The 25,584-nt window shown below is 43.1% G+C and overlaps 1 protein-coding gene across 2 annotated transcripts; it reads left to right on the top strand.

The window, feature by feature from the left end:
- Positions 1-1,289: 1,289 nt before the first annotated feature.
- On the top strand, positions 1,290-23,624 carry ADPRHL1 (ADP-ribosylhydrolase like 1). 2 transcript variants are annotated; one of them, XM_082065572.1, is made up of 8 exons: positions 1,290-1,555; positions 5,370-5,534; positions 11,826-11,951; positions 14,566-14,706; positions 17,800-17,927; positions 21,455-21,587; positions 22,416-22,569; positions 23,345-23,624. In XM_082065572.1, exons 1-8 carry the CDS (start codon positions 1,342-1,344, stop codon positions 23,409-23,411), a joined length of 1,128 nt encoding a protein of 375 aa, XP_081921698.1. In that variant the 5' UTR covers positions 1,290-1,341; the 3' UTR covers positions 23,412-23,624. The 2 variants fall into 2 exon arrangements, with proteins under 2 accessions (XP_081921698.1, XP_081921699.1); XM_082065573.1 differs by lacking the exon at positions 23,345-23,624 and having other exon boundaries at positions 22,416-22,797.
- Positions 23,625-25,584: the final 1,960 nt, after the last annotated feature.

The following is a 25,584-nucleotide window of genomic DNA, read 5'->3' on the forward strand; positions in this document are numbered from 1 at the left end:
AATATTTCTACACGTCTCAGTAACTCAGTCCATGATTAACTGCTTGTCTGCTTATTGCTCCAGGTGACATGAGGACACTGCTGGCTTTTTCCATCCAAATAGGAATCAGTATTGCTTTCTGGAAAAAAAAAAAAAAATCAAAGAAAAACAAAGATCTTTCCCCAGGTATCTCTTATCAAAATTACCGTCAAGCTAATCAAAGTTTTCTGTTTACCTACCTAGGTTCATATGCACATTTGTATTTCTATCTGTAAATAGGAGTAATTTAGGACAGCATGACTTGGAAACACAGTCTGACTCAGTCTCAGCAGATTTATTGAAGGAAGATGTTGAGCCTACACAGAGAAAAGCTTCTGTGCAAAATAACTTTTAAAAGCTGTGAGACTACAGAGCCCCTTCTTGCACTGCACGGCAGAAGCACAGAAAAAAATGCAGTATGAGAAAGAAGGACATAATTGCACAAGTATCAAGTTTGAAAGGGTGGTATTAATAAAGCTGAGTTCTTACTGAGATTTCTTCATATGTGAATTTTCTTAGACTCACAGGATGCCATTTAAATGCATCTTTCAAAATAGTTTCCTTCCAGAGTCCAAAGAGAGGCTGCACCTGAGCTCAGCCCTAGGAAAAAGTCAGTCTTTGCCAGGGAGTAAGAGATGTGTGATTGATTTTGCTCAGTGTTTATTCAGGGCTGCAGTGAATTAACAAAATATTGTAATACATGAAACAGAGTAAGAAATTTCTTGATGAAATATTGCCATAGGGTATAATTAGAAATGGAAGAGGTTGTCTGCATTTGACTAGATATCTTACTGCCTAACCCATCATTCTAGTGTTTACAGAGTTTGGAAGATCCTTTTGTTACAGGCTTTCTTCCTGAGTGATCTCTGAAAGGGAGGCTGAATCCAGCGTACCAGAAAAAGACAGGAAAATATATTAATTACAGGTGATTAAATAAATAAACACCCCTGTGGAGGCATCTGTTTTTCTGGGTGTAGAGTTACTTACACTGGGTAGGGCTAAGGATTTCCTGGCTTGGTTTACGCTGGCTTGCAGAAATCAGGCTTTTGCACTTCGCTTTGTGGGTCCGCTCATGCGGCTTCGTTGAACAAAGTCCCTGCAAAATCCCTGGGTTATGAAATATTTCCTCTCCGCCGGGTCCCAGACAAGAGATGGCATCTGCAGAGCCAGAAAAGGAAACCCTTGCCTTATAGAGCGCGCTCTCGGTGTGACACAATGGCTGATATAAAGTGTCGGGTGAGCTGAGCCCAAGGCAAAGGAACAAAGGAAGATCAAGATTCGGTGCCTGTCTTGGACAAAAGGAAAGCAGAAAGCGTCTCAGGGATGGATAAATTTAAGGCTGCTCTTGTGCTGGCTGGGGTAGGGGATGCTCTCGGTTACCGTAATTTCTCCCGAGAAAACAATGCTTTAGGTGCAAAAATCCAGCAGGAGCTGAAGGAAATTGGAGGGCTTGAGAACCTGGTGCTCTCCCCCGACAAGTGGCCAGTAAGTGACAACACGCTCATGCACATGGCTACAGCAGAGGCTGTCATCACAGGTAGGTACGACGGGACTAGCGAACGCAGTCTGGGAAGGAACAAAACTGCTGAGCTGCTGCCTTTCTTAAAATAAGCTTGAGTGCTGGGGAAGTCATGAGAAAGTGTGTCAGAAAAGCTACTTATGTGAATTATAATGTGCACTAGGTCTCCTCCATGAGCATAACCTTGCAAGCATCACACGAACTGAGGAGTTTTGATTTCTTGAGTATGGAGGGGCTCTCTCTATATTTTCCATAGATTTATACAGGTGGTTAAAGCTTGAAGACTAAAATACTGCATGTCCAGCATAACAAAAATAATTGCTAAGTAGATTATCTGTATGCTGGAATACATCAGGGAATAACATGTCCACTAGAAATTCTGTAAAAGACAAGAGCTCTTTTAAGCACATTTCTAACATGTTTGTGTTTAGAAGTCCAGGCTGGAGCAGAGTCACCATAATACCTCTCTCAGGCTAAAATCACTTATGCTGCCTCCTCTTCTCTGCCCCTTGGGCAAAGGGTTATACCTACACAGCCAGAAAAGGAACAATTTGCTTTACAAGGAAAACTCTACTATGGCTGTAATCAGGTCTATCAGAATAGTGGAAGTTATTAATATATGTACTTTAGAATCACAATAGTTTGAGAAAGAACATTCCTTTTTTCTTGAAGTAGGAATAGTCTTTTGTAAGATCTGACAATATTTGTAGCAACACCCTACCCATCGAACTAGAGCTTTTTGAGGCCGTCAAGATTGTCATCAAACATACACCAGAAGACAGTGACCATTCAGCAATATTTTGCCTCTTTAGAATAAATAGTGGGGTTTTTTTCTTAATCTCTCCAAAAATATTCCTGATTTTTCTTAAAACGCGTAACATTGGATAACTAACAGCATCAGAAGCTCACAATGTAGGTAAGTATCCTTCATGTCAATGAAATTTCACTTGTGCTTCTGTTTCACCACTTTATCTGCCTGCCTCCAATCTGCTCTAAATTTAGTATGTAGAGATCAGCTGAAGAGTGTGTTAGACACTTCATGCTTGGCTATTAGCTAACCAATGGTTTAAGGGGTAGCTAATACACTAAAGATAAGGGCAAGATGTCAGCCTATCAAGAAAAGAGATGACTAACATATTTCTGAATATAGGCTATGATTAAATACGTATCATATGTTACTTGCTTATTGAACTCTCTAAAACCATAACTTCTGGGTAATCAAACCAGACAGACTAACAGAAAAATAATGAATCTTATTTCTTAAATATAGCAGGAGTAGTGTGGCTCTAAAGAAAAAAATTCTGAGCTCTAATTCCCATCAGCTGTATTTATCCTACACTCTCATTTCTTTGGCCTGATCAGATAAGTTGCTTTTATAGGATGATGAGAAAGCAACAAGCTGGTGTGGGGAATTTTAGCAGGAAAGCTTCACTTCATAGTAATGCTGGTGAATGGGGGAAAGCAAGTTCCTCTGTCTGCTTCCCATAAGAGAAACAGAACTGCTCCTGCCCACAGCAGTTTCTCCTCCTGGCAAGGAGGATGCAAAGAAGCCACTGGGCTTGCTCATGGCCCAGCCTGCATGTCAAATCACCCAAAGCAGCAGGGTGAAGCTAAAGAACCTGAATGTGGGTCCATGAGGCTGAAGGCAGCTGCCAACAGCCCTGGGGACCTACATTGCTCATGCAACGGGGAGCCCTCGCTACCATAGGGCTGAGATTTTAAAGAATATATTGGGTGTCTGGAACATTACCAGCCCCCCCCCCCCAAAAAAAAAAAAAAACACAAATTAAAAAGAGGATGAATAAGCAATACAAATATTCCTGTCCTTCACTACCCCACTCCCAGTGTGTCCCATTTACCTTGCTGGCAGCCCACACGCTGTAGGCAGCATCCCCATGGTGTGTACCTGCAGGTGCCCGTGGGATGCTTGCAGGCTGGATTGGACATGCCCAGGACTTAGGCTTGCCATGAAGTCACATCACTGGCCAGCCTGAGGCTGTGACAGTAGCTAAGCATGAGGTGGAGGCCTTTATTAAGGATCAAGGCAATTCTCACCAGGGAAGATGATTTTGGCCAGTGCTTTGCTGGCTGCATGGAGTACATCCCAGCAAGGCCATGGCCAGAAGCAGCAGGGGCTGTGGGCACTGCTGCAGACTGAGCTGACACTCCCAGACTGAAAGGCTGATTTGACAGAGGAGACGTATAAAGTTTGCTTCCAGCAGGAATCTGTACCATAAGGGAGGAATGAAAACAGCATCACCAAAAGCAGTGGAACTGTCCCTGCAACAAGCAAAGCCTTTCCTCTCTGGCTTTAAAAAAAACCCAAACTAACAATAAGGGTTGAGGAATCTGTCCTGTTGACTTGATGGCTGAGATGGCAGCCCGGCTCCAGGTGTGCGAACTGTGGTGGGCTCAGGCGGGCCGTAGATGCTGGACCACAGGGCTGTGGGGACGTGGCTTCTGCAGAAGATGCCAGGCAGCAAATCCTGTTCCTGGCTCCCATCCAGATAAACTGACACCTGATTCCTAAATCTGGAAAGACTTGGCAGCTTGAAAGTATCTTGTTCCTTTAGGCTTGTATGTGGGATGGTCAGTGTAACTGATAGTGTGAAAGGAGGGGAATCTTGGTTTTAACCTGCATCTTCTTTATTTGCCTGTCTGCATCACCTTTCGAGTGGCTCTGGCTTACCAGGCTCCAAACTTCCTCTTAAATTAAACCTCTTCTGTGGATTTCCAGAAATCATCATATTTGACAAAATGAACATATTTTTACAACTTCCCCTGCCCTGTCATTCAGTCTGTGTATCTAACCAAATATTAAATTGAGTCTCTCTAAGTACACAGAAAGTATATAAATGTACAAATCCCGATGGCCTCCTCAGTTCCCACTGATTACACAACTGTAATAGAAGCCAGTGGAAGCTTTTCCTCAGCAAGAGCCAAAGGCAAGGCTCTTCAAACCCAACAACATGCCACAACAGCCAAGAGGAGCAGCTATACTGAAAGATCTGTATATGTTTAACAGGGGGAGGTTCCTCCTCAGGCAAGACTGTAGGTCTTGGTAAAAATAATCAATAAATAGATGTTGTCAGTGAACTTATTCCAGAACAAAACTTATCTGATGGAAATTCTACAGAGTCTAGGTCTTTACTACGCTCAGTGATCTTTGTAATAATTTTATAAAAGCTCAGTGTTCTAGTTGCGCTACTGACATAAGATATTGGGATCCCTGCATGAAAGACCTACAAATTGTAGACAAAATAAATATAAAATTCAGATTAAAAGGTCACTAATTTATTTTTTTTGGCTTTAATCATGCACATGTCCTTTTAATGACTCAGTGGTAATTTGAAAAAAAAAAAAAAGACGACAGGCTTTCAGTTTTAATTTTGATTCACGTCTGCAAATGACGGCAAAGACATGGGCTGAGCCAGGCACAGCTGGCTTCGAGCACACACCTGGTGCCCCAGCAGCAACACACTCACCTTCCAGTTCAACACCTCTACAAATACTTCACATCATAGACCCTAAATAACCCCCCCGAGCAGTTAGTGTTGTAGAACAGAATGCCTTCATCTTTTTGATGAAAGGAATTAAAAGTGGAAAGGAAAGAGGGAAAATATGAGAACAGAGCGAAGAGACTGTTCTCCTTGCAGCCCGCTCTCACCGTGCATAAAAACATGTTGACAGTGGCACCAGAAACACGACTCGGTGTATTGGAAGTGGAAATAGGAACATTTCTTAAATGAATAGTGAGTTCGTTTGCTTGTTTCCGGTGCTCCCTTGCTCTTCTGCCTTCACACAGCATCATTCTCCTCCCTCCCCTGAGCAGATTACTGGTGTTTAGAAGACCTATACCGGGAGCTGGTAAAACGCTATGTGGATGCTATCGACAAGCTCCCGGGGAGGCGGCCAGACCCTGCTACCATTGAAGGCTGCAGGGAATTAAAACCAGACAACTACCTTCTCGCTTGGCACACACCATTCAATGAAAAGGGTATGGTACCACTTTCTATGTATAGATCCTGGATTGAATAATGCATGCTTTCAGCATTTGTGGCTATATGGAAATTGCTTCCTTTTCCCTGCTGACATCAAAGGCTACTACCCCTGAAACATTTCCCTGTCTGCATGAGGATGGCAAGACATCTGCCAGGAATTCCTTCTGTAGGGCACTATGTCCTCTCGTAAAAGAACCCTTCCCTCTTTAACATCTATTTAAAGAGACTTTGTCCTTGGCTCTGTGCCTCTGGGTCCAGATCTTTGTCCTTGAATTTAATGGTTATTTTAAGAAATATTTTCTGCTGTGTCTCATTTAGATGTTTGTAGTCTTGGGTCTTTTCAGCAATGGCAAATCTGAAACAAAAAGCTGAGCCTGTGAAATGTTCTGTGCACTGCTGTGTTCACTGGAGGGAAAGCAGAGATTTTTTTTCCCAGGTGAATGCCCTGCTAACAACTATGAGTGTTTTTCCAATAATCCCTAATATTCATAGCCCTGTATCCCTCCCCATGACTGTCTCTTTCTCTTTATGATAATTTCATTTCACAGTGAACTGAATTTCTACTTCAAGTTAAATAGCATGTGTGCAGCTATGTGCACACACACTTAAACCCATACCCATACAGTGCACTTAATCTGGAAAGCCTGTAGAGACACCACATCACCGGGGAGGCAGACCTAGGCATCCACAAGAGGATGGCAGCTCACACAGACATTGCGCTGTGTTGGTGTGATGCTCTACCACTGCAGTACATATCGGCACCGCTCAACAGCATCGCATATTGATGCAATGTCATGGCAAAGAGCTGGTGGCACAAAGCCATGGCTATTTCTGGGTCTCTGCAGGCAGCTTTCTCTGACACAAAAAGCATCCCTCACTCGGCCCCTTACTCCTCACAACAGCTGCTGGGAGAGAAAAGGATCCTCTCCCCGTTTATTCTGCTCACCTCGCCAAGCAGATCTGAGAAAGTGCCCATTTGCAAGTTGTCATATGTTTTCTGACTGACGGTGAGTAAAATTTGGTCAAAGTAATTGTAGGAGTCGCTGCTGGCCCTGAGCAGCTCTCAACACCTCCTACAGTGGAGCATGGCAGTTCCCTGCCCCAATGTTGTTGGAGTTATATCTATCCTTTTGGCCTTCCTTCTCTTCAGCTTTCCATAACAAACTATTTGCTTTTGGGATACTCTGGGCCAGAAGGATCTAAAATGAATTTCTGCCCTGAGACCTGGAAGCTAAAGCCCACCTTCTCTATCTGGTCTGACAAATATGATTCTGAACATCTCAAGAAGCCTGTTTTTCACCTTGAGAGCAAAAGAACCAGTGTCCCGAGGTGGAGATGTTCAGCCATCTGTGGGACAGATCTAGCACTGTTGTGGACATAATTAACTTTTTAATTGAATTTTCACAAATTTCTTCTCAAGGCAAAAATATTCTGCAGTCATCATATGCTTAGCAGTTGATTGATATTTTGGATGGGCTGGAACCAAAATGATGTTTTCCTGCACTTGTTCTATCTTATCTCTCTTCCAGTAAGAATTCATGTACTGGCCTTCATGGGCAAGTTAAAGATTAGGTAATTTTGCATTGCTTGTATGATACTCCTCTGCTCAAATTCTTATGGGTGCAATAAGAACACTGAGTTCTTAAGTCAAAGTGCCCTGTGTGTCTCTTTGCCACTTCGTGTCACACTCATTGCCACACTCACTGCAGAGGTACCCGGATTATGTTAGTCTGGTGAGACTCCTGCGACTGCCAGAAGGCCTGCCCAAGGGTGTCTAACGCCTTCCATTTTAAGAGCTCATTTCCAATTTATGACATTGATAAGATCGAGGATGAAGTTTTCACCATTGAGTGTTTGCTTCTGCTTGTCTGCCAGCATTTGTTTAAAGTTTTGATGCAGTCCATTGTTTCTGAGATGCGGTAAGAGTGTTTTGTTCCATTGGCAAAAACTCAAACTGTTCAGAAGAGCTGCTAATGTTTGAGAGCCAGAACCAAAATCTGAGTAAGGTGGTACCCCTTGGACCAGAGATGTGCCTTTGGAGCCACTGAGAAAGTTCAGTCAGATGGCAGCTTGGCTCTGTCTACATCTCATGTATTTCAGGCTGAGGATGCAGCATCCAAGCAGATCTTTATTTGCAGCTACTGGAGCAGCTGCTGGGCTTCCTAGTAGCACTGGAGAACGATGTCTTTCTGCTGGTGGCATTGGTAGTGAAGGGTGAGGAAAAAGTATGAGTTAAATGCAGAAAGCTGGGCAGCAAAAATGAAGAGAAGGATAAGCTGCAGAAGGATGGGAGATAAAGAGGCCAGGCTCTAAGTTCTCATGTGGAACAGTTTGTAGTCACAAAAGACACATCCTCTTCAGGGCTTAGCAGCTTTTAAGCTGATCTTCATTATTCTACAGATATAGAGTGACAAAAAGCACACCGAGGTATTACATACTAAAAGAGAATAAGGCAGTGCATGGATGAAAATAAATGTAATAAGAAAGTATCAACACAGCTTTTGTGAAGACAAGTCACCTCAGAAATCTATTAGAAAGCTCACTAAGTAGCCAAGACATGGGAGGAAAAAGGACACACTGTGAAGATGGTCTGTTAGGATTTCCAAAAGACACCCAAGGTCTCTCACCAAAGGCACTAAGTGATGAGGCACTCAGTTACTACAGGATGATGGAAAAGTTCTCCTGAGGATAGATAACTGGTTAAAAGACAGAAAATGAAGAGCAGGAGATTGCAGCCTGTCTTCTCCATAGAGAAGTAGGTACCTGACCTCTGTTGGACAATATGTCAACAAACTATCAGGAAATGCAAGTGCATAGTGGGGCAGCAAAGATCGTATGGTGCAGAGTTTTGGAAGGTGCTCACAATGATGAATAACTGTGACACTGTAGCAGAACCACAAGCAATGCAGATAAATGAAAAGTCATATGCAGGGGAGGAAAAACCTAATTTCATATACATAGTTGCCATTGCTGATTCTGTTACCATCCAGGCAACTGATTATGGAGCTATACTATTTCTACAATGGCATCACATCAGTGCTCAGTAAAAGCCAGAAAGTAAACAAACTGTTGGAAATTACTAGAAAAGGAACAGAGAACAGAACACAAAAGGTGTTTGCATCACTATAAATCCATACTTGCTGTTTCTTGATTACTGTATATAACCTGGTCCCTTCCTCCCCCAAAAAGGGTGTAAGAGAACTAGGAAGGATATGAGGAAGGATGGTTGAATTGGTTAAAAAACTGCTTCCATAGGCTGTGCTGTCTGAAATAGTACAACAGAGAACTGTAAAGTCATAGATGATAACTTGGAGAACATGAACAGGGACAGAGAAAACTCACTGTCTCCTCCAGCATAGGAACTAGGGACTCCAAATGAAACCGTCAGGTCACAGGTGCAAAGCGAGCAAAAGAAAGGACTTATTCACACAACACCTAATTAAGCTGCACAACTATTATATTTTCCAATACCAGTTCGCAGATGCTATGGTTCATGTGAATTCAAATAATAGCTGGGCAAGTTCACTGAAGGGAAATCCTTCAAGGATTATTAAGCAGAAAGATGAATAGTCAGCTGCCTCCTGGATCAGGGAGATGAACTGTCAGCAGCTTAGTTAGTACAAAGGGGTAGCATCATTGTCCCTTTCTTTTACTCTTTCTTAAGTATCCTCTCCATTGGCCACTGTCAGACGTGGTAAGTTAGGTTCACCTTCGGCTTGATCATGGAGGACAGTCCTTATGTTCTTACACATCTCACCCTTGCTTGGACTGGTCTTGCTGTCCCTTCATTGATTCAAATGGTAGATACTAAGACACGGGAGCTAACAGCTTGGAACTACCTGAAGCCCTGTCTAAGCTTAATGTTACCCTGTGTGATGGACTTTTTGTTATTGAGTTTGCTTGTCTAATTCTGCAGAAGATTTTAACATAACTTCCTAGACTGGAGGAACACAATTTGCAAAGGCAAGCACTTTCAGACCAGCAATCAGATCACTGTATTGCATCCTCCACTGTGGATATATTAAGATATAATTAACGGCTCTGTGTAGCGCAACACCCTTCTCTCTTGGGTAACCAGCATGGATTGTGTCCTTTGGAAGAACCAGGACTGCAGAGTGAAGAAGACTCTCATCTGCTGCTCTATGGCAGCAGATGGTTTAATGACAAGACTGGTCTTGCATGCAGGAGAAGATACGTTCTCCCAGTTAAGCTGACTGGTGCTCTGGAAGACTGACTCTTTCTTGTGGTTTCTATGTGATTTGTGGGATAGGGAGACAGTTTTATCTGCCCCTGACTCCTTAATAACTAGACACTACATCTGCAGCATAAATGAGATACAGGAGCATATGCAACATTTGCAGGACAAGTGTCTTGCCTTTTTATCAGGAGCAGCAGCCAAAAGTGTCCTGGAGAGGGTCTCTTTCACTGGTATCAAGAAGGCTAGCAAGGAGGAAGCAAGCTCTGAGCTTGTAAGGAATAAAATGGTATTTTGCAAAGCCTTTCATGTCACATTTATCAGATGTTTGGCCCTTTTTAGATTGCCCTTGCTGGTTAAAAACACTGGAGAAGTTACTACATGCAAAATTTGCACATTGGACTTTGAGGAGGAAGGGAAGAAATGTCTTCAGCTAATCTAATTAGACTACTTAACCAGGGTGCTCACTCAGGATAGCTGCTCCCCAGGGGGATGAAGAGTTCCTCTCTCAGGTGAAAAAAACAGATTGGCCTGTATTACACCTGGATATGCCAATGGGTGGCTTATGTTAGTGTTACATTTTGTCTGGGGAAGTACTTTTGAAGCAAATCTTCTTGTCACTCCACACACACACACTTTGTTCACACACATGATCTCAGTACACCTGAGCTGGAGCCACCTGGGATGACACTAAATGGCAACCAGTGCTCCGGGAGAGCCTCTGGTGCCTCCAGCCACAGGGGCACAGTTCAGGGGAGCTGCAGAGAGCTCCTCTGAAGGTAAGTAACTAAAAGACCTTGGCATCTGCTGCTCCAATTTACTCTGGCTCATGAATTGTTCCTACTACGTCATCGTACAGGCTAACGGAGATATAGCCTTTCTCCATCCTCTATCTGAGAAAGACAAGGGGACTGTGCTCCTAATGCAGGTTCCACAGATGCTAAAATTAGGTGGCATAAATATGTCCCTTATCTTCCAGGGACAAAGTAGGGAAATGCTGATTGCTCTCAGCTAAACCCAAGGTCACTGGGAAGTGTGATTGAGCAAAGACAGTGCTGAAAAATGCCAAGTACTTTGAAAAATCAAACCCTACCCATGTAAGGATGGGTGCCTGCAATGAGTTAATACCTTTTTGGGCATTGGCTCACCAGCTGCAAGGAGGAGATAATCACCTCACTTGTGCCTTGTGAAGATAAGCTCATTAAAACTTCTGTGGGATCCTGATATTACTGTGATAAGTACTGCAGAAAAACTCATTAGTAAATTTAACTCTCCATTCAATGAAGTGTTTAAAAGTTGAACACCTGGAATCATGCACGCAATGGTGAGGATTAAAAGTAATACTGAATTAGCTATTCAAGAAATAAACTCCATGCTGCACGAGGCAGAAATTTCCAAGACCATGCTCAGTAAGTGCAGGCTGTATCATAATGACTGTGCACACAAGAACTGATTTCATGTTGCACAGAAAACCTCAGTTCTTACATTGCTTAACTTTGGTGGATTTGGCTCTGTATTCTTTAGTTTCTTTTTGCACACATTATTTTTGTATGTAGCAGAAACAGTTTTGCAAATGACCTGCAGGGATCTCTAGAATGAAAAATGCATTAAAATCAGAAGATCAACTGTGATATTAATACAAAGTGTTTTAATTGTGTACTTTCATCATGGAGGCTACTAAAATAAGGGCATAGTAAAAGTATATCTGTTTCTCAAACTTCTCTTTCTAGTGCTGGCACCTGGAGCGGGGAAAACAGCAGTGTTAGCCAAGAATGAGTAAAGATGGCATGAGAGCTTGAATCAAACAAGTGCTGTGAACAAAAGAGCACACTGCTTTCTGAACTCACAATGCTCTTCGTAGCACTTGAGAATATTGGGACATCCCTGCAAAAACAGAATGACTGTGTAGAACCAAAATTCCTTACAAGAAACTTTCAAAACTTGTAACTCACTTTGCATGCTAATTTCCCATTCTCTGAGGAGCTCCCACGCATGAGTTGAATTAATAAAATGTGCTTGTTTCGCATTTTATCAACATATTTGTGTATCGTTCATCTCCTTTTAAATGCTTGGCATTATCTTTTTACTTCAGGTTCTGGATTTGGAGCAGCCACAAAAGCCATGTGTTTAGGGATGCGATACTGGAAGCCAGAAAGGCTGGAGTCACTGATTGAAGTGAGCATTGAGTGCGGACGAATGACTCACAACCATCCCACAGGTAACGTCCACTGATATATCCACTGATGTATCAGCACCCTGAAGTGCCTAAGGCTGCTTTTCACTTCTCTAGGGACTAACATGTCTCCTGGGGATTCACTTGGTTAAATTGCTTCTGCTTTGCAGATTTCAAGGCCCTGGTTTGAATTTTGCTTGGATAGTGTATACACATATAAATTACTTACATGAGGTTGCAAACAGCAACTGCAGGCATACGAATTTTCCCTCCTAAAATCCCAATAACTAAACATGACCTGTCTTGTCCAAAGCATGTTCATGTCATTTGTCCTGATCAAATTTTAGGATCCACATCTAGATGACTCACTGTTATCACGCAAATTTATGGTTCAGGGGATAATAACATTTTTCTCTTGACAGTTTCTGTCATACCCAATCACTGTAGGTAAAGGTAACAAGCCAAAAAAATCTAACTTCACATATTTTAGGACACAATCTGAAACATCCTCTAAACAAAACATAAATAAGTAGATTTAATGTTTTGAATATTCAGGTCTGTCATTCTGATAGTTTTCTGCTATGTAAGTATGTGTTCATTCTGTCTGCTTTAAACAGCAATAAATAAAACAATAATGAATGGTGACATGTTCAACACGCACAGTGCTCTGAAGCAGACAGAAAAGCTATTAGGATTGCGTAAAATTAGAGGAAAAGAATTCAAAGCAAAACAGAAAATACCATTAAGCCAATACATAAAGTCCCTGGTGCGCTGGCAGCAATAAGACTGCTTGCAGTTCTGGGTCTCCCACCTCAGAAAGGACTTACTAGAGCTGGAAAATGGCAGCAGGGAGCATCCAAGACATGAAACACCTTCCATACAAGGAGACATTACATCCAGAAGGAGTTTTCAGCTGGGAAAAGAGAGAAGTGGCATCACAGGGAGGTGGGGAGAAGAGGGGTGGAAAGGCCACCATAGACGTCACTACCAGCCTGAAAAGTGCCAGGGAAACGTCACTTGTGATTCTCGTAAATCAAAGGCGGGGAAAACACAACTGACATGTCAGTCAGGACTGAAACAAACAGACAAAGGAAATACTTTCCCTTGTTGTGCATAGTTAAGCCACAGACTTCGCTGCTACAGGCAGCTGCGAAGTCCGCAGATATGCCTGGGTTCAAAAGGGATCAGGCAAGTGGACAAGAAGGCCTGTCACTGTTAAAAGCAATCAAGCTGAGTAATTAAAATTACCCCTAAGCTAGTCCAGAAGCTCTGGGGAGTGGAGAAGCCAAACCAATTAGGCTCACTCTGTACTGGCATTATTTGCAGAGCCAGAAACCCCAGCTGGGGCTTGCTTTCTGCCCCGGTGAGGGGCAGGGGGCTACGTGAGGGCTACTGGGAGCAGGGGAGGATGGCAATAGCAACAGGGGGAGGAAGCTACCTGGAGAGCAGGCAGGAAGAGACTGCCAGCCCCCCTAAAAACTTTTGGGCACATTGCAGCTTCTAACACCCTCTTCAACACCTGCTTCTCCTTGCTGGCTCTTGGCTTCACCTGCTAAACATTCATGCTGAATGTGACACTCAAGGATCTTTATGGCAGCCAGGTTACATGCTGTCTGAGTGAGACCGTTTGAGCTGAGCCTACCTGGTGTTTTATTCTTTCTAAAAGCATCTATTGGATCTTGGGTTAGAGGTGCCTTTGGCCTGACTCAGTATTGCAGGTCTTATGGCAGAGAGAATGAGTAATTGTCTCATCTGGACTTGTAACCTGCTAAAGTAAATTGGTTTAATCTTCAGCAACATGCACAAAGTTCATGCATACCTCTATGCATGAGTGAACGCTTTTGAACCTATGCACCAAGAGAAGCACATGCATCAATACTTTTTTCACCTGGAGCCTATTTAAATGACTGAGTTGTTTTCTTAACCTTCTTTTGCATGTTGCACTGGGTTGGTCTTGTTACCTTTGACAGAATGCCAAGAGCACAAGTCAATATGAGAAAGGAGTCCTTCTGTTCCTGATGTCACGGAAGCGTTGAGTGCCTGTTAACAGAAAGTTCATCTTAAGGATACTCGTATCCAAAGTGGAAGACCTAGATAGCCAGGCAGACATCACATCTTACTTGGACAGTTGCTTCTTTCCTGCAAGGGGACATGGGTTTGTCTCCTTAGAGGGGAAAAAAATTTGTCCAAGCGAGGCATGGACTTGTCCCCTTAGAGTAAAATGAGCCATTAATAGTGTTAGATCTAACAAGCACAGGCTTGGGCTGGATGACTCTGTAAGCAAGGTGATACAGCTTGTAATTGAATCACTTTGTACAAGTAAATTATTTCATGTGACTTCAGTTGGGAGACCTTCAGTATCACATTAGTGGATTTTGCTTATTTTTGACCCCTACCTCAATTTCTGTCATGTTACATCACTGAGAACAGAAACTTCCTTCTACGTAAAAATAAATCATAAACCAACAGGCACTGTGCAGTAGCCAAACACCTCAACGTGCCATGAGTCAGCCCGCATACAGGCAGAGATAGGTTATGTGCATTCATTAATCTACCTGACAACGATGAGGCATTCCACTAATGATTTTACGAGGGACATGACAAGGATAGTACAAGCACAGCCCGCACATTGGTAATCGTTGCTATCTGTGAATTCCAGGCTTTCTGGGGTCCCTGTGCACAGCTCTCTTTGTGGCGTACGCAATACAAGGGAAACCCCTTGCGCAATGGGGAAGAGAGATGATGAAGGTTGTGCCGATGGCTGAAGAATACTGCAAGAAGACCATTCGCCACATGGCAGGTAACGTGTCTGAATCAAGAGTTATTTTCTTAAAAATCTCTTCAGCTAGGAAGACACTGAAGAAATGTCACTCCCCAGACTCTCCATTTTGCTGCTTCCCTCCCCTCTCCCATCTCCACAGGTTGTCTTCCTCCTTTCTTTGCTCAGACTATCAGCTCTTCGCAGGTGGTGTCCTGTTCATCTACCATCTGCTAGTTGCCTGGTATATTGGTGGCAAAAATACAAAGATATAGCAATGATAATACTCTACTGCACAGTTTCATTTTTAGGAAGGCTTCAAAGATTGCTGGGTGGGGGGCAGAGGAAGGAAATTATATTTAGCAGGTTATTAGGCAAACTGACTGCTGAGATATGAATTATTCATCTCTCTTCCATCAATTAGCACAGTCCAATATTTTCCATAAGAAAACCCACTGACATCACTCATTTTGCCAGGAAAAGTTCACCTGCAGATGCCTCCTGACCAAGAGTTAGTTTTTGACCACAAATTCAGATTTGACTTGTTGCTTTTCTGAACAAATATTTAAGATACAGTCTGTTGCCTCCTTGTTTCAAGGCAACTGAGCGTAACACAACTACTGAACTTGACATTGCTACTTTACTAATGTATGTGATCTTCAGAGCAAAGGTATCTTGCCAGGGAGTGATGCATTTGTAATGATGAGATCTGCCATGGACAGATGAGTATCCTTACATTAAAACATCAAGGAAAGATGCTTTTCTGTTAATCTCAAGAGACAGCTGTTGAGAAAGATTTAATTAAATGAAAATCTTTATTCAAGAGTACACAGAAATGGAGATTTACCCAGGAAGTAAACCTGCCACTTTAAAACCTGAAAAGAGCACTGGGGAGCCTTTCTGAAAGACCCCACATCTTCATCTGCTCCTCATTGCACGCCAGGATTTTTTTAGCCGAGACCTATGAGGAGCAGGTGCAGGATTAGCATGAGTGAGCTCCTCTTGGAGTGGCTTTGCAGCAGGTCCCTGTCACTCCACCCCAGCAAGACCCCTCGACGTGGAGGTATGCGGCGTGTTGGACTCCTGAGGCACGCTCTCCAGCTACTGCCCGTATTGTTGAGTTTCATCCTATTTTGGTAGTGGGAAAAGTCTCTTGCATTAAAGTTAAGCTCCTTGGCTGGTGAGATGCACTGCAAAGAAATCCTGCCAAACAGAGTCCTCCAGTTTTAGAAAACTCTTTTTTAGCTGCATTATCCCCCATGGATAATGAGCACAGTGTTCAGTCACAGAGGGCTTGACACAGCACCCCTCTCTGATATTCTGGAAATGACTTGCCAGTTAGTCTTGTGGACCTGAATGTGACCATCATCTCAGGCTGAGCTTAAGGGACGGGGCAAAGCCTCGCTAGGGCTGGTGGCGTGGGTTTTCTGAACACGCTACAGGTCGTCCATGCAACCAAAATCTCCTGCAACTGTAACTTGATCCCTTTGTTTTTGAGCCTGTGCATTGGAATAGTCACGCTTCCTTTCTTGTTGAGGTGCTACATAGAAAACATTCATTTTTGAGGCATTCTTGTTCTATAGTTGGGGGGATATAGAAAAAAAACCACAAAGAAATAAATCTGTTAGGTCACCTGCAGTTTCAAAAGTAGTCTTGGAAACAGCTGAAGAAGTGGGTGTTGGTAATTCACTTAGACTAACAATAATTTATTTGTGTGACTTTATTTCCTCAAGATGTTTTCCTTGGCCTGATGGCTGTTAGTGCACTTTCACTCTGTTTTTCTGAACACTGCCCCCTTTTCAGGGTTCTAACTGATGCCTTCCTTGTAATCAGTCAAAAGTGGGGCATGGACTCAGGAATAGGGCAGCTGCGTATTCCCAGGTGTAGAGGGCCACATGATGGAAAGCTCATCCCTGTCTGGGGGTGGGGAACCAGCAACCCTGTGGAAATATCAGATCCTAGAGGACAGCTTGGAATTTTTTTTACATGGATTTGAACTGCTTTAATGATCTTAATTGCCAAAGACGGTCACCCGTACAGCACTTTAGGCAAAGCAGCAAAATCAGATCACGTTCTTCAGAGAAACAGTTTGGTTGTGTTCTTGCTCCTTAGCCACTTGCAGCACACAACTGAGTGACCAAGCAGGATGGAAACAGGGAAAAAGTGGCAATGCTTAATTTTATTTAAAAACTGTATGCTGGTAGTCTCATATTGAATTGCTAGTTCACCATGGCATACTGTCCCATCTCACCAATTTCTGACTCCTTACCCCATCGGCTTCCCAGGGATTTTGCTCAGGCCTCAGTTCTGCAGATGGATGCACATGTGTGTTTAACAGGCCAGTAATGACTTATGTGCCTTTTTAAGCCTTTATAAAAAGGTTGAACCAGAGCATTGGCTTAAAAATAAACTGAATTTAAAAAGACTATGGACATGTGCAAAGTTAAACATGATTAGGGATGCTCTTCCTAAAGTGACAGAAGAAGGAGAAAGACTCATGGCTATTGAAAAGGTCTATTTGCACCGGCACAGATAGCAGATGTGTGCGTTATTCAACCCTTTTACTACACTTCCTATGTATTACAAGCAAATGGAAATCTTGGTCTTTTGTATCTGCCTTTTCCTGAAAAATCACCCAGAAATGCTGTGAGAACAGAAACACTGGAGAAATTATGTGAATAAAAACTGGTAACTGAGGTAGGAGGCAATTTGTATCCAGGACATGCAAGCATTTTTAGATATTCTTTAATCAGAATGAAGGAATATAAAAATTGGTATATAATTGATTTTTTTTTTCTTTTTGTTGACTCCTATCTCTTATATTTTCCTTGGAGTGTTCCTCAGTAAGTTCTCTAAAAAACTCATTTTGATGTATTTTAATGTAATTTTAATACATCATAAAACAGCATAAGATTCTGAAAATATTTTCTTCTTTTTCACATCTTCTTTTTCCATTTAGACGTCCCATTCATGTTAAAATGCATAGTTAGTACATACACCTGTTAAATGTATGTTACTGTAAAATACTTGATTTTTCAGGCCAGTCAATGTTGTAGTTTTCTTTTGAATTTCTTAAGTAGAACTGAAAATGTTGCAGAGATGAAATACTACATCATTCATTTCTTTTGCATTCAGAATATCAGGAGCACTGGTTTTACTTCGAAGCCAAGTGGCAGTTTTATTTGGAAGAGAGAGAAATCAATGAGGAAAATCAGAATAAACCTGTCTTTCCAGACAACTACGATGCAGAGGAGAGAGAAAAGGTAACTGCAGCTTCAGAAAATGCTCAGAAAGGCTCTGATCCGAGCGGTATATTTTCAGAGTGACACACCAGTATTTTTTAACTGTTTCCAGTGCCAGAGCAGTCAAAAAGTCTTTTGTTTTCTTAAAAAAAAAAAAAAAAAAGTCAAGAAAGAAAAAATAACTCCCATCCTCGGCTTGGTATATGTTAGAGTAAAAATGCATTTGCCACCAGCCCTGGGGTTGCTGCAATGGGAGAAAATGCTGCAGAGAGGTGGATATGATGTTCAGATGTGTTGATGCACAGAGCAGGTACAAAGTATAAGCCACGGTTATTTGCGGGTGGAAAAGGCAAATGTCTCTCCAGGGGCTCTCATTGAAGCCTAATGGAGCTGTGGCCCGACTCACAGAAATTCCCCTGTGTACTAGAGGGTGGACTTGGTTATGGTCCTTTGAATGGATGACAGCCATCCTAAGCAATTCTCTGCCAATGCAGGCTGTGCTCAGGCTAGTTTTAAGTGTCTCAAGAGATGTTGTTTCACCACATCCCACGGGACACTATTTTATAGTATACATGATCTTTCCTTTGCCTCATGACTTCTGGTTGTATCTTCTTAACTCCAGAGAAATAACGTGTCTTCTTCCCTGGTGTTTATGGCTTTCTGAGATGTGCTGGCACCTCTCAACGCTCTCCACTTAGCAGCTAAGCAATAAGTATGTGGTTCTTGTCACCTTTTGCCATAAATCACTCCCTTTTTTCCAGACTATTAAAGCACTCTTCTATTCTGAGAAGTCACTTGGTATATTTTTAGGTGTTCATCTATGCAGTGAAAGGTGCCAATGGAAGATAGATTGACTGTGGATAATATGAAATGGCTCACTCTCAGCATAAAGATCTCCTTCCTCCTTTATTTTATTAATTCAGTGCCATGAATTTGTTGCTGGTTTTTTGTTCTTTCCAGTTCTACTGGAGTCTTAGCAGAGGTTTATGAGAGATCAAAGTCAACAGTATTTCCCCATGATCATTTCAAGAAATAACTGCATGAATTCCTAATGCTAAAAGAAAATTTACCTTCATTGCCCAGACCGACTAGTTTGACCTATTGAGCTATTTATTTTGATGCACAAGAAAGGAAAATGTTGTTTGACGCTCAAGCTCCACCACCAACCAGAGACCACAGCCTGAAGAGAAGATGAGCGACTTAATTTGCTTATAAGCCGAGCGTGGTTATAACCATGGAAAGAATAAATGAGGAGAAGGTAGCCATCCTGGCTACCTTTATCCCAGGGCTGTTTTCCTTTGCACTCTCTCCGAACTAACTGGCCACTTGTGTCTGGAGGGACAGCCATTTGACTTTCTACAGGCAATGAATAAAGCAAAAACGTCTGGCACCACTCTTGCCAACAGGTCACTGGATTCATGTTCCTACTTACCACGTGCACCTTTCTGCAGGCGTGTACCAGCTGCAGGAGACATGAAAGTGAAGCCCTCAAATGTGGCTTGGATTGATCTGAGTATGTTGCAAAGGCAATTTCCTTCTCTAAAAGAAATTACTTCTCAAAATGCTAAGAAGCAAATACTGCTTTCTATATAAACAGGTATAGAGCTTAAACTTAAATGTGGGTTAAAAGACAGAAGAAGGGCCAATGTAGGATAAATCATCATATGCATGTGGAATATTTTAGATAGACAGTGAATAGGCAGATATTGGTCCACATTCAGGATCAGCCTTGCTTCTGCAAACAAATCACTCCCCCTGCTCACTTTCCCGTGCTGGACACAGTGTGTGTCAAAATGAGAGAGGAACCAAACCAAAGTCATCCAGGCCAATTTGACTCCAAGGATCTCATCCCCTTAAGATGGAGTTGCTTAAACCAGCACTGTGAAAGGACCCAGAAAGGGGAAAAAAAATGGACAGAAAGGGAGTGCTAACCAGCAGCAGGTCAGTTCCTGGAGGGTGAGGAAGTCAGAGGCAGCTATAACTACTGACTGCAGTGGTTTACAGCAAGGAGAAGACGTGTGAATTACCTCCAGGGTTTGGCAGCAGCTCAGTGCCTTCAGCAGAAGGGAGTGCATGTTGTCACCCCTGTCCATGCTCCCTGTCCTTACCACCCTTGCGCCCCAGGGCAGCTGGGCTGGTGCCACATCACGGGGCTGCACCAAGGCAGAGGAGTCGAAAGGAGGCTGTGCTTTTGAAAACTTCAAGAGGTGCTGCCTTGGTGCAGTTAAGTCCTCCCAGGCTTGGTCCCAAGGACAGCAATCCCTAGTGTAAAGTGGTTTCATCAAGGCGAGATGACATCAGATGTGTGCAGAGCACCAGCAATCTTAAGGGCTAAACGAAGTGACACTTGAGCCGCCTGCCTGCGTACCCAGAATAGCACCTCCGCGCTTAGTCCTCTTGCCTTTCGTAGTACTACACGTGTCAGTACTGCTCCACAGCATCCAAAATGCAGCAATAAGGCTGGAAAGCTTGCATGTGTCCAAGGAGAGCAGAAAGACACAAATACACACTCTAGATTGGAAAAAAAAAAAAATAAAATAAAGCAGCAGAGTGAAGCTATAGTCCAACTCTGCCTTGTTTGATGTATATGCAGATAAACTAAAACCAAGTAAGGCAATGGCTGACGTGAAAGTGAATAGGCAGAAATGCAAACCCTTTATATATGTTACAGAAGCCAAGAGCCAGCCACGCAGCAGCAATTCAATGTAACTTAAACTGCAGGAAATAAAGCTGCCTGTTTCCTTTAAAAGAAGGTATTTTTTTACTATAAATTTATCAGTATTTGGTTTGTTTGGGGATTTTGGGTGGGAAAACGTGAGATCTGGAGGTACCTCCTCTAGAGAAAATCCAGTTTTACTTTGCAAATGTAGCCATGGACTTCGGAGTTTTTTCTTCTTTCTTCTCCTGGGGAAGAAATGTTTCTTACATTTGCAAATTATTTTCCCTCTTGTTCAATAAATGCTTGTGGAAGAGGAGAGAAAGGGTTTGGCAAGAAAAAGTCAGAGAGGGGGGCTTGAATTAACATTGTCTGAAATTGAGCCCCTACAGAAATTACTGAATCAGAACTTCTTCACCCCACATGTAACACTTGGCTAATTGAAACATTTGCAAATATATGACAAAGAGGGTTGAGAATATTTCCCAGAGAAAGGAAGAGGACTGAAAAAGTAAGTCCTTACCAAGATAGATATTTTAAATAGTAAAGAATTTATGGAGTGTCAACTTGGAATCTATCTTGATCTACTTTTTTGGCATTCTTGGCTTGCTTAAATTAAGCCACGTTCTTGGCCTGCCAAGTATGTGGTGTGCTAAGCTGAGGTGAGGGCTTATCCCTGCACCTCAAGCATCACCTAGGGGGGGGTAGCTCATCCTGTGCCGCAGGCAGCAGTGCAGGCAATGGTGCGGGCAATGATGCAGGCAGTGCTGCAGCCCTTTACCTGCGAGGTGAACCATTCCCAGCTAGCAGGGGGTAAGCCACCCTGGTGCAGCCATGGTCCCCATGTCCCCAATTCCAGTGCCCTACCCTGATGTCACCATCTCTCCTGCAGACGTACAGGAGGTGGAGCTCGGAAGGCCGGGGGGGAAGACGAGGTCATGACGCCCCCATGATCGCCTATGACGCCTTGCTGGGCTGCGGCGGGGACTGGACGGAGCTTTGCAACCGCTCCATGTTCCACGGAGGTGAGGGATCCCTGTGCCTCCCACCCCCAAGAGAGCCCTCCCGCCTGCTAGCTCCCTCGGTTGGCCAATCTGCCATGCTGCCCCTTATGCCTGCACCCCTGGTTTTACCCCTGAACTCCCTTCTTGTGGCAGCAGCCGGCACACAAGCCGTTCATGCTGCTTTTCAAATGTTGCTCCATGTAAGTCCCACAGCTTTGAGAGGTGCATGAAAAGAAAATTCAGTATGGCTTAGTAAAGGGTTGGGATCTTCCCCAGTCAAAATGCCAGTGCCTTGGCAGTGCAACCTTCCAACTGCACACAGCGAAATCAAGCCAGGTGACAAGCCTTTGCTGCAGACTATGGCAGTCACAAACCCATGAGCACTGCAAAGAGCACCGATGCTACTCACTGTAGCTACATGGTTTAAAGCATGTGCCATGCGATGCTGTGCTGTGAGGAAGGTACACACTCCAAACCAGGACATTTGCCATTTGCAGTCCCTGCTACAACCACCTTTCCCTCCTTTTTTTCCTAGCAATGGCTAGCTGCTTGCAACAGCTGTTGTGTTGGAGTGGATTTTCCCCAAACCAAATAAGTTTCTAGCCCAGGAGTGCATGCTGCAGAGGTGTCGCTGCATCCTTGCCTTGGCGTCACCCTCCTCCCTAGTCATCCTCACCTGGCACCTCCAGAGGGAGGGCATGGGGTGGTGCAAGATTTGGAACTGACCAAACATTCCCCCACCACACTCCATCGGCAGTGTAATATTTCCTCCTCTGTGCAGAGCAGGTTTTGGTTTGTGTATGTGCAGGTGACTCTAAGAGACCATTGCAATTGTGCTTAAACTTGCAGGAGAAAGCGCGGCTACTGGGTCTATTGCTGGCTGCCTGTACGGCTTGGTTTACGGCCTAAGCAAGGTCCCCAAAGGCTTGTACCAGGACCTGGAACAACGGGAGAGGCTCGAGTACCTGGGCGAGAATCTTTACCGACTATCCATGGAGGAAAAGTAAAGAGGCTTCTGCCATTTTCTCTTTCTATAAAGACTATATCAAACCCTGTAGATAACTGACTGACGTCCATAGCAAAGGAATTAGCTGAGAGTTAGTCTGAAAGGCTGTATGTAGATCATGTGCTAGCGAAGACAGCTGAATTATTCAAGAGTGATTAGATATTTACGGTCTTTGTGGGTTTTTTTACAGATGTAGAGATTTCTGAGTATAGAGTGCTACTTAAACCAGTCAGATAATCTCAAGTGGAAAAAAAAAAAATAAAACCTCTTTTGATTGATTTCAGTCTAACTTGCTATAATACCACTTTCTAAACAGCTATGACCAATAATTACAAATATGAAATTAATTTTCAGAACTAATGCTTTCCTGCAAAACTAATGGTAGTACCCACTTATTGGGATATTCTCTGTATATTTGACAATCCTTTCACCACTGCTGTTCCTCCTTGTTCTCAAATCTAATGTGTCTGTGACACTTGTAAACCTAATGTCTCACAGATTAGCTTTTAATGAACCACTGATCCCTACATCAGCCTTGTGGTGCAAGGTATTGTTACATTAGAAGCTTCCAAAAAAGGAAAAGCCAACACTAAAAATACCCCCAAGGAACAGCAAAGCATCAGTGCATCTAAAATTTCTTTTATCATTCTTCATAACAAAAGTTGCTGGGTTTTGTTTGTGGTTTTGTTGTTTTTTGTTAATAGAACTGGCTGAAATATTTGTAAATGAATTAATCTTACACTATTTTCTAACCATCATTATTTATTTTTAGATTGGGCAGATTATATGTTGCTGTATCAGTATCAGAATTTTTGGCTGAGGTATTCAAGCAGTTGTAATAGGTCAACAGTCAGGCTGTGATACATTTCACAAGTCTGAGCACCACAAAAACCCCAGGAAGAGAACGGTAACAACTGCTTTACCTTTTTCCTTGTTCATCTTTCCTTTTACCTTGTTTTCCTTTACATTTTTTCCCTTTTTAACCTTTTTCTCCTTGTCTTGCCTTTCTTTGCCTCGCCCCACCTATTCAACTTCTTCAACTCCTTTTTTTCCCCTTTTTCTTAATTTTCTTTTTTTTTCCATTTTTCCTTTTATTTTCTTTTTTTTTTAAAAAAAATGTTTTATTTTTCAAGAAAACCAACAAACTATGATTCAGTTAAAAGCTGCATACAGCAGACAAAGTAAACAGCATACCTTGGTGAAGGAGATTCTGATGCACCTGCAGCAGCACAGGCACAAATCTGGAATCCTCAATGAAATGACACAGAAGAAGTGAGCGCAAAATTTGTCCCCGGTGTTTAACCTTGTATTTTACCTCAGAACTTCAGAAACTGAGATCTATGTAGCACTTTCTAATTTCCACTGTGAATGATTTCCTACGTGGTGTTGGTTTCTCCTATCTTTCTCCAGCTGCTGAACTGCATTTTAAAAAGATATTACAGCTAAAAATACATAAGTACTTTCCTACCCCTTTTTCCATGTAAGCAATTGCTGGAATCGTCAGTGGGACACTGTGTGGCAGAAAGAGGAGCAGGTGATCCCCGTCGTTATGAATAGTAGCCTGCATGACAATATCCATACGAAAAGATTTTCCATACTATGAGCTACTTCAAACACTGTTCGAGCATGTTGTCTCTGCAGCTTTGCAAGGTGCTTTCTCGTTTGCATTGGAGATACATTAAACCAAAAGGAGCATTTGTGTCAGTAGCTTTTGATTTAAGAGAACACCTAGACTTTCTAAAAACATTCCTTCTAGTTTAGGATGCCTCTAGCATACCTGTAATAAATCCAGCAATAGAGAAGAGAGAAGAACATATCCTGCATAAGGTAGGATTTTCTCCAGTACTTTGGCTTTTCCTCTTCCCTTAGGAAAAAAAAAAACCTGCATACACAAAAAATGAAGAGTGTTCATAACTGTTCCCACTTCACCTTCTGTCAAGGCGGGGGAGTGTCAAGGGAGGTGATTCCGCCCCTCTGCTCTGGTGAGGCCCCACCTGGAGTCCCGTGTCCAGCTCTGGAGCCCTCAGTGCAGGAAAGACATGGACCTGTTGGAGAGGAGCCAGAGGAGGCCACAAAAATGACCAGAGGGCTGAAACAGCTCTGCTGTGAGGACAGGCTGAGAGAGATGGGGTTGTTCAGAAGAGAAGGCTCTGGAGAGACCTTGTTGCAGCAGTTCAGTACTTCAAAGAGGCCAATAAGAAAGATGGGGACAGACTTTTTAGCAGGGCCTGTTATGACAGGACAAGGGGTAATGGTTTTAAACTAAGGGAGGGTAGATTCAGGTTAGACATGAGGAAGAAATTTTTTACAGTGAAGGTGGTGAAACACTGTCCCATATTTCCCAAAGAGGTGGTAGATGCCCCATCCCTGGAGACATTCCAGGCCAGGCTGGACGGGGCTCTGAGCAACCTGGTCTAGTTGAAGATGTCCCTGCTCATTGCAGCGGGGTTGGACTAGGTGACCTTTGAATGTTCCTTCCAAGCCAAACTTTTCTATGATTCTGTGATTCAGAGAGAAATAAGATAATCTAACTTAAAAGGCAGTTCCCAAAGACTGGACTTGTAAAGCACCATTTCTGCAGTTTTTGAGGTGAATGGTGTGTTGGTCATCATTTCAGTGACAACAGTAAAAAGGCCTGTGCATTGGTCTGAGCAGGCAGAGCTGCTTCCAGTTGCCTTCCTCAGCTACAGGCACCTCTTTGAAATGAACACCATGCAGAGCTGGGCAGTGACATGGATGCCTGAGGACGAGGAGGCCTACGGTATATAGCATCTTGTGTCTTCCAGCTCATGGCCATATCCCCAGAGCCAGCTGACAGGGAGTCAGAGCAACGCATCAACCTCTGGCAGCTTCTGCAAGTTAGACAGTGTTTTTCAGTTCTTCTCCTGTCTTTTGATGAAGTCTCTGTTGTGCTGCCTCCTCCTGCCCCTGGCCTGTCCTGAGCACTGCCCACACAACAGATAGTCCTTCAGGTTGCCAAGCTGTGCAAAACGATGGTTGGATATTTAACAT

This window comes from Streptopelia decaocto, assembly GCF_964273445.1.
Source record: "Streptopelia decaocto genome assembly, chromosome: 1".
In the NCBI taxonomy this organism is placed as follows: domain Eukaryota; kingdom Metazoa; phylum Chordata; class Aves; order Columbiformes; family Columbidae; genus Streptopelia; species Streptopelia decaocto.